General features: G+C 45.2%; 1 protein-coding gene across 3 annotated transcripts; it reads right to left on the bottom strand.

Annotated features, from left to right (window-relative positions):
* On the bottom strand, positions 1-6,089 carry LOC124652003. 3 transcript variants are annotated; one of them, XM_047191025.1, is made up of 4 exons: positions 5,867-6,089; positions 5,179-5,409; positions 356-1,498; positions 1-275 (listed from the first exon to the last, which is right to left on the bottom strand). In XM_047191025.1, the coding sequence occupies exon 3, from the start codon at positions 1,482-1,484 to the stop codon at positions 372-374; it is 1,113 nt and encodes a 370-aa protein (XP_047046981.1). In that variant the 5' UTR covers positions 1,485-1,498; positions 5,179-5,409; positions 5,867-6,089; the 3' UTR covers positions 1-275; positions 356-371. The 3 variants fall into 3 exon arrangements, with proteins under 3 accessions (XP_047046981.1, XP_047046979.1, XP_047046980.1); XM_047191023.1 differs by having other exon boundaries at positions 1-1,498; positions 5,867-6,088; XM_047191024.1 differs by having other exon boundaries at positions 1-1,494; positions 5,867-6,088.
* Between the last annotated feature and the right edge of the window lie 3,688 nt (positions 6,090-9,777).

Genomic DNA, 9,777 nt, shown 5'->3' with positions numbered 1-9,777 from the left:
TCAGGGGGAAATGTGATTCCTTCCTGCTTCAACTGAACAACGACATCAAATTGCAAACAGTACATGCATGAATTCAGAAAACTGTAGCTCCCAACACTCTATACAGCAAAAGAGATATATAACACGCCGAGCAAATTAATGCGACATGTATCATGAGCAGCTCCAGTTAAGATAGCAAGCACGCGTTCCAGCAAGTCCCAAGGGTCACGATTTCTGATGACATCACTATAGGAGGCCTTGTGAATAGAAATGAGGGTTTAACCATTCAAACTTTGCTGGCATGGAAAAGATCACGCAAGGAGTCATCGTTAATTCAAGGGTAAAGAACTTCACAACAGGTGAAGAATGTAATTACCACCGTTTGCCATTCATCAGTGCCGCTCCTCCGACCTTGATCTTCTGAACCTTCGGCGACTCCTTGGCCTCTGAACCTCTTCATCTAGGTTATCCTCCTCATCATCATCGTAAGGGATACCTAATAAGTTTTCTCCCCACAGATAGCGTCGCCTCTGCCTTCTCAGGCCCCTTGATGCGACTCTTAACTCATCTCCTGATCTCACAGGACTACTGCTCATCATGTGGAATAGTAAAAGTGTTGTCAACAAAGAACCACTTCGTTCACTTGGCCCACTGCCTTCACGGTCATGTAACAACATATCACCACCTTCAATAGCATAATCTCCAAACACAGCAGCCCCAGGCATAGCTGACCCAATTGCGCTCAGTATGTCACCATACTCCCGCTGGTTCTCCAGGCGGTGCCACGCACGGCGTCTTGATGGGTCCACATCAGCAGGCCTTGTTTTGGGGTGGACCCTCCTGGCATGTCTACGTAGAGCGCCATAGGTACCAGAAAATGCACATCCTTCCCTCGAGCAAGCTCTTGGCTTCTCATCCAAATACTGTCTGGCATCTTTGATGATCTCCCAGCACTTGACAGCACCCCTACACAATGGGCATATCAATTGGTTGAAGCTGGATGCCTCAGCTGACTCCGCTGGCTCACTTCCTTCTCCATGATGAGCTTCCAGTGTTAAATTTGGTTCCTGATTATGGTTAGTTGCTTCATGTTGTCCTGATATGACCGCAGAGCTGTGAATGACATGTTGATGACCTAGATCTTCACGGAATTCGGGTACATCTATTAACAGTCTGGAGCTTTCTCTGTTGAGACCAAAACGAGATCTCTGCTCAACAGTTTGGTTACTCGTATCTCTGGGCAAGGAAGAGCTTGGCTGTGATGAACTGTCCATGTGGTTCACTTTCATTTTCCTGTACCTGTCTAGGCAATTTGAGTGTCTATAGCTCGTATCACATATGTAGGATCTGCATCCTTTGTCATGACAACTGCACAACAAGAGAACGGCGTTGTGGGGATGGTCCATGCAAATTGGACACCGAGCATCATCCCATTCCTTGTGCAGCGCAGCAATATTGGCATCTGCACTTGTCATCCTGAACAACTTGTTCTCTGCATTTGGCATCTTGAACAAACTGTCTGGGACCAATTGGAAGTACATAATAAGTTAAGTTAACATTGCAACTTATATATTAGTAACTAAATCCTCAGCCAGTCTTTCCCTCAAAAAAAAAATCCTCACCAAGTCTAGACTATTTGAGACATATATATAAGCATATGAAAATGCTGATGTCCAAAAGGCAGGCAAAGCAGAAAAATATATAGTTTATGTTAACCAACTTCAACAGTGTCATCCATATATATACATAAACTAGCAACTTTCAGGTTCATTCAATGCAAAACCCAAGGTATCAATAAAACTTATGATCAAAATGATCAAATAAGATTTCAATCAAAAGAACTTGTTTGCACGGTGCCAAATATCTGACAACTATCGGATTGATTTCTTATCTTAAATCAACAGCAATCATATAAACTCCAACCAACCAGAGCTGTGAAATCAACTATAACCAGAATTCATGAGACTAATACAAGAGACTAGATGATTTGGCACCATCCTAGCCCCTTGCTATGTCCAAGACTGTATTATCAGATGATTCAATCAAATATGTGTCCCAATTCGATGGAATGGAAACACAAACTACTTATGTGATAATATTAAAAAAAATGTAACTGGAAGCATGGTATTGTGCTTATTTGTCGTCGTTTTAGTAACTCATCATATGCTCTTAAAAAGGAAAGGAAACAGTAGTACTTTAGTAAATTATCTGTCTGATATCAACAGAAAGTTCTTAAAGATATGCATGTTCAATACAAGAATAAGCAATCAAGATAATATGAACTATACAGCATTTTACTTGGCTGCAGTAACATAGTGCTATGGTTTATTTTACTTTGCATCAGTAAATGCAATATGATTACCAATGGCGTAAAGGGATTGTTTGAAAATGAAAAGAGCTAGCACCCAAACTACAGTTCACAAAGCAATGTAAGCATTCTCTAATGTGGATCTTCAACCAACTCTATTACCGACAAACATGTTCACATAACTACAGTGCTACACTCACCCACACCAATGCAACCTTTCTCAACAGACCTGTATCATATATATATACTAAGAAAGTAACTGCTATCTACTATTCACGTCAAACAAAGCCTATATCTACCACTACCTGCTTAAATAAATGTGTCCTTCATGATCAATGGCGACCCCGGCCCTCCAATTTGGCACCGACGCGGGCTGCGCCAAGGGGACCCCTTGTCGCCGCAATTGTTTGTCCTTGCGGTTGACGCCCTTGGCCGCCTCATCAAGCGTGCAATGGAGCTGGGCGTCTTACAACAATTGCACCAACGGAGACCTGTCCCAGAGGTCTCCCTATACGCTGATGATGTGGTCCTTTTTTGCCACCCATCACAGAGCGACCTGAACGCTGTCAAGAGCATTTTGCACCTATTCGGCAGAGCTTCTGGGCTACAAGTAAACTACAACAAGAGCTCAGCCACATTGCTACACTGTGAGCCTGAAGATGCATCGCGAATCAACGAAACACTCTGGTTGCCAAATCGCAGAGCTGCCATTGACATACCTAGGAATACCGCTCACCATCAGGCGCCCCACCACCGCGCAGCTGCAACCGCTTGTCGAGAAGGCCACCAGCATGCTGCCCACCTGGAAGTCCAGATTGATGAACAAGGCTGGCCGACTCGCCCTGGTCAAATCCGTCTTGAGCGCCATCCCTGTTCATCAGCTCATGGTGTTGGCCCCGCCAAAAAAAGTCCTCAAGCTGCTGGAAAAAATTGAGCGCGGCTTTCTCTGGGAAGGGCGCGCCGCCGCAAACGGGGGCAACTGCCATGTAAACTGGCGCACCGTCTGCCGTCCAATGGCGGGCTGGGCATCCAAGACTTGGAGAGAATGGGGCTAGCGCTACGCCTGCGACGGTTATGGTTCAGCAAGACAGACGAGAGCCGCGCCTGGAACGGACTCGACCTCCAGCCTACTGCCCACGAGCAAGCCCTGTTCTTCGCATCCACACGCATGGTCCTAGGCGATGGGCGTACGGCTAAATTCTGGGATGACAGATGGCTCAATGGCCGCTCCATCAGCGAGCTTGCCCCGCAGCTGCATGCCTGCATCCCCAAGAGGCGGAGGAAGACCAGAACGGTTGCTGATGCCATGCTAGACAACAAATGGGCACGCGACATTCATGGGGTCCTCGGCGTGCACGAGATTGGGCAATACCTCCAAATCTGGCGCCAACTGCAACTAATTACCCTAACAGACACGCCCGATCAGCTGCTCTGGAAGTGGAGCCCTAGCGGCGCATATTCGGCACGCTCCTGCTACCTCGCCTCCTTTCAGGGATCGACCACTTGCAACGCTTGGAAACTAATTTGGAAAAGCTGGGCGCCCCCACGGGTCAAATTCTTCCTATGGCTGGCCAACAAGAATAGATGTTGGACGGCCGACCGTTTGCAACGCCGAGGCCTCCAACACACCCCCCGGTGCACCCTGTGTGATCAAGAGCCGGAGACAATGCATCACCTACTCATCACATGCCCTTTCTCAAGGCAAGTGTGGCATGAGACACTGTCCTGGCTACGGCTGATATGCCGGCCACCTGATGGAGAGCCAACACTCAACGATTGGTGGCTCACAGCCAAGCTTGCCACGCCAAAACCCATGCGCAAAGGTCTGGCCTCCGCCACGCTTCTAACAGCATGGATGATCTGGAAACAGAGGAACGCCTGCACCTTCGACAACGAGCGGCCCTCTGTCTCTGTAACTCTAGATAGGATTAGGAGTGAGGCGGCACTTTGGGCGAAAGACGGAGCAGCCGGTCTTAGAGACATCATCCCAACCACCTGGGACGTACACTAATCCCTGTATCTTTAATTCTGCACTAACCCTCTTAGGAGGCTTGTACTCTTCTTCTATGCAATGAAAAGAAACGCAATGTCATTGCGTTTTCTCGAAAAAAAAAATAAATAAATGTGTCCTTGTTGATGAAGATCAAGAGCTGAATTACCAGTAACCACAAATAACATGATTAAGATCGAAGTACATTACATTGTATTCCTCTAAGTACATCGTATTACTGCAAGATGTTAACGTAAAACTGTCTCCAGAGCTACACAAGCACGGTATGATTTTCTGCATTCACGGGAACATGCTAGTTGAGGCCTATGATGTATTCTCAGTTCAAAATAGCACTAATTATGACACAAGCTGTGCTCATCGCATTACTAAATTCAACCAAACGCAGTTGCATACACACATAAACGGTAAGACCCATTCATTTTAAAGTTCTCACATGGAGTAGCTGCTGATTCATACCCTCCCATCCAATAGATTAACAAGGAAAAAAGAATTTACCACTCAAAACCAGGCAGTATTAATATATAATATAGTAGGAACTAATGATCGAACATCGATGTACTAGTGCTAATGAAATTTTGTGGCCGGGGGAGTGTAGCTATCTCAGCAAAGTCATTTGAGCATCATGATTGGAAATTGCTTGGACAAGTGTGACAAACATGACACCCCTTTAGCCTGGACACAAGCTGCTAAGATTTTCTTCACTCTCCTACAGGCTAATTTTCCGGCCGGCACATTGATGTTGCTGAATTGTCAGCTTTTCTTTGATTAAACAGCGTCAAACCAAGTACAACAGCTACAGGTGGATAAACTCCAACCCATGCATAGACCGTAAGTTTGAACATAGAATAGCCAAACATCTCGTGGTATTAGATTAACGCACCTGAATGGAAACGCCCGGGGAAGTCAGCAACTGGCCGGTTCTTTGCAATCAGGAGCTGCCTCAACCTTTGAGAACACAACAGGCAATATAATTCTATACCCCCAAAGCTACTAGACGAGCACAATGTCCAAATTTCACCAAAACATTTGCGGAAACACGGACAGGCAATCTGAAATGGTAACAATTCCTCCTGAAAGTGCACAGTTTAGACTTCAGCGCGGCCGCCCGATCCTGCATTTTCATCGCACAAGGAAAAGTGTCGTCATCCATGGTTACATGTTACAAAAGTTTAGCTTTGTTTGACTCCTATTCCGAATAGCAGAAACACAATTTTTCTTAAAGTTCTAAACAAAAAGGCTTCTGAAGTCCTTTTTTGTGTGCGTTTAACGTCCACCAATGAGTACACAACAGGTTCCTTCTTTTATTATTTTCAGTAAGCATGGAGACGATCCAAGAGAAATAATACGATCTCCGTGGACCCTAACCTTATAACAGAGAAAACCCAACACTTTAATTCCTTTTCATGCTAACAAAATCCCCAACCTTGTCCCAAACGAGATGTGATTCCGAGCCACGGAGGACATGAAACCACTCAGATCCAGGGGCCGATCTGGATGGTGCTCACCCAAATTTTGCAGAAGTTAATTTGGTAGGATTAAGTAATCGCTGGATAGCCAAAAGGCCATACCTCCAAAATAACTGCCCAAGATTGCGAGACAGCAGGGACGGGATGGAGGTAGAACGGGAGCAGCGACGCGCGTGAGAGGCGGCGGAGTGTTTGGGGGTGTGGCGTCGGCGGGGACGGTAAGCTACGGCGCCGTCTCTAGGTCACGGCGGTCGGAGTGGAACTTGACTCACGAGATGAAGAGGGAGATGAGAGGAAAGGAAAGGAAGGAACCTTCTTTCTCCAATTTCTTAGGCGAATTATTTTTAATTAGACCCTGCAATTTGTGCTCTTTAGGATCTACTTTGTAACAGTGTGTAGATATACCTAGGTAGACAAGGATGCTTTCACAAAACGAATCAAAGATTAGAGACCCTAGTCCCTTTTATATCTCCTAAACCTCTCCCTTCTAGAGAGGAATGCCAGAACTCATGGTCAAAACATTTTTTTCTAGCACGAAAATCAAAAAATATATCAAAATCAAACAAATCTAGATATAACTGTAGCAATTTGTTGACATCCTCCCCTAGAAGTTAGAAACTTCCCTCTCTTCGGCCCCGTAGATAGTCTTTAACAACTTGTCTGGAGATCGTCCAGCTGACTCCAATGACCCAGCTAGCCCAGGCACCTCTCTCACTCGTCCTAGCCACCTCCGGCAACCCCCATAATGGAGCATGACATCGCGAGTTGATGTGCGTCCGTCGCAAGCCCATGCGAGGTGGTCACGACCTCAACCGGTTGTGCCGCGATGTAGGTCACCTTGTCCACGCTCTTCCAAAGCTCCATCGCCACCCCTGCTACTAACTACACAAGTGGCAGCCAGAGTTGAGCTTGGAGCCTTGAACGCGTTCGATGAAATTTCGCAAAGGTAAAATTGTTTTTTCCTTTTTCCAACTGATATGTTTTGTGTGTGCAATTGTGTTGATGGTGCTACGTGAATGTAAATTGGGCAGATTAATTTCCTTTGGCTATATTTTTTGATGATTCATCATTGGTTGAGGAATGGGATGAAGAAGGGGAGATTGCAGTTTTCATGTTGCTTGATATGGAGCCAGATAGAAAAACAAACATGGTGACTCTGTGGTTGGTCTTCGGATAATTAATCGAGGAAGGCATGAAGGCCACCTCCAAATCATGTCAGACTACTTCAATCCTAACTTGGTGCATCTATTGAACAACGTCGTTTAGGATGTCTCCTAAATTATTCATACGTATTGCAACTCTTGTCAAGGCCCATGATCTGTACCTCAAGGTGGCGAGGATGATGTTGTAACTCTTGGCCATTGTGCTATCAAAAGGTCATAGCATCGTTACGAATGATCACATATGGGATCCTTAAAAAAAAGAATGATCACATATGGAATCCTTAAAAAAAGAATGATCACATATGGGAGTACCTCATGTTTTCTTCTAGAGTATTCAATTGCATACCTTAGTTCTATAGAAGGTGGAATTTGGTTACAATATTAACATCATCCATTACAAGCAATGTGTGTCGAGACTCCCACACCTGCACCTAAGACTTAGCGAAGTACTCTCGCAAAAGTTAGGGGCTTCCGGGTGGATGTTTGCATCCATAGTGTATGCATTTGGAGGTGGAAGAACTGCATGCGACATGGCATGGGAAATTCACCATGCATGTCCATGATCCTACCATTATCCTTGAAGCTATTGCGGACATGAAACTATGAATTACTTTGAGATGTCTGGTTCTTGCAATGATATTAATGTGTTTACTGCTTGCATCACTTTTGCAGGTTAGCATGTGGAGTGAAACCTCTTGTCACGTTTGAAGTTAATGATCATGGTACAAAATGGGATATTTTCTTGCATATGGAATCTATCCTAAATAAGTAACATTTGTGACGTCAGTAACTAGCCTCACCGAGGTAAGAAAGTGTACTAACGGAGGTAAAAAAGTGTACTATACAACTATATATGCAAGCAACTACTAGAAAAGGTGTGGAGCGAGCATTTAAGGTGTCATAATCGCTATTTACAATTATGTGTGGGCCTGCTAGATTTGGGATCAAAAAAATGTGTAGACGACCATGAGAGTATGTACCACCACTTCAGGGTGGACTACAAAAGATGAGTACCCTCCCAGAGCAACTAATGTGCACAATTATCGATGTCCGTGGGAGTTTGGGAGTAATCCTATAACTGTAGGCTAAAATGTAAGTACTGAGATACACCTAAGCTTTTGGGAATTTCCTAAAAAACCTATTACACTTTCGAAAATGATACATAGTTATATCATGTCTTTACATCATTTGTGTCTCGTCAAGGTTTTCATCCACTCGCAATTTCTATATATAACAATGGTTCTATGGTACCTTTTTTGAGAGGTTAATACAACACTTTTTCAAACTCACATGGCCCGGTAACCGGAAACAAGAATTTGTATTTCAACGGTGTCATGTACGGTGAGGTTGCACCTTAGCGACACAGTGTTGTCAGTGTCAAATGTGTCTTTCGGTGGCATTTTTTAGGGTTAAAGCAATTGTTCTTGTACACGATTAGATATAATAGATTGTCATGTGCAAAGGTTTTTTGGCAAAAGTAAGAAAGCAAGCCTATGAGGCTACATGGACATCTCATGGTTCCTGACTATGGGCATATGCCCGCGGATCGATCTCCTCCTTAACCATCACCATCACCACTAGCGGAGCTAGAGAACAATATACCAGGGTGACAGAGGATGCCAAACTGCTAAAAAAACTTGTTCATAGGGTAGCAAACATAGATGGCTTCTCTTCTCTCATCCTTTGGCAGCCCAACGATCATGTCATCCCACCAAGAATTGATGCATCGCTCCAAAGGAGGAGCAGCAACCCTGATGATAGCAACCACCGAGAAGATCTTCTCCTTGATCATCGCTGATTAGTTGCACCCCAACATCAAGTGTCGCACTGGTTCTAGATTTATTTTGTATAGTTTGCAAATCGGGTCATTAGGCGAACCTCGAAGTGCCAAGTTGTCCGCGGTGAGGATCTTTCCATGAAGGACGTGCCAAGCATAGAAACGACATTTTGGGCTTTCGTTGGCACTCCAGAACTTGGCCGTCTTGAATGGTGCACATGTGCCAACAAATTGACAGCGATAGGCTGATGCCATCGAATAACACCCACTCTTCATCCACCTCCAGGTGATGTAGTCAGGCTTCGCACTAAGTAAACCTCCTGGGTGGACGACCATAGGGTGAAGAACTGTATGAGTTGAGTATGTGTGGTGAGCCAGCTAAGATCCCAAATCCAGTTGTTATCTTGAAATCCCTTTTGCACCATCCTGGATTTTCATGTTGTGATTTTAATAGCTCCGCGACTGAAACTTGATGGCACCTCCTGACATCTATCTATCACGCCAAAGAGCCATTTATCCCCGTCACCGATCGTGATATCCGCGGAGGCTCGGAACAACTCCATGTCTATCATATTGCATGGGAAGGGCATCCCATTCCAAGGCCTCTCTGGATCTGTCCAAGCATACCGTGGCCATCTCAAATGCATGGCCCTCCCGAATTTGGAGACGTAAAGAACACCCAGACCACCCAAATCCTTAGCCAACAAATCAAGCTCCAGTTGACGAGCGAGTGTCGATGGGCGCCCGAAGTGGCCTCTGGCTTCATCCAAATGAATCCCACCCCGCTTGATCTTCTCGATCTTTCTGGCAAGACAATAGCATGATCTTGATCATACCCTTCTCTTGCTAATTATGTCCCAATTATCCAATTTGGGGAGTGCAATCATTTGACACACCGACGTGCACTCCCCAATTTGGGAAATCTAGAAGCCACATGTACCAGCGCATGCATTACAGCCCTAAGGGGAAATCTAAAAGCCACACCTACAAGCGAGTGCATTATAGCCCTAACAACCTCCGGCCACTCACCGGAGAGAGCTAAATCAACGGCGGTTGCCACCGGTACCAAACCC

This window comes from Lolium rigidum, chromosome 5 (genome assembly GCF_022539505.1).
Source record: "Lolium rigidum isolate FL_2022 chromosome 5, APGP_CSIRO_Lrig_0.1, whole genome shotgun sequence".
NCBI classification, from domain to species: Eukaryota; Viridiplantae; Streptophyta; class Magnoliopsida; order Poales; family Poaceae; genus Lolium; species Lolium rigidum.
The sequence above is the reverse complement of the archived record's forward strand: the minus strand, read 5'-3'. Positions and strand labels throughout refer to the sequence as shown.

Coding starts and splice junctions, on each gene's coding strand:
- LOC124652003 (XM_047191025.1), bottom strand. CDS start 1,484: ATGCCAAATGCAGAGAACAAGTTGTTCAGGATGACAAGTGCAGATGCC.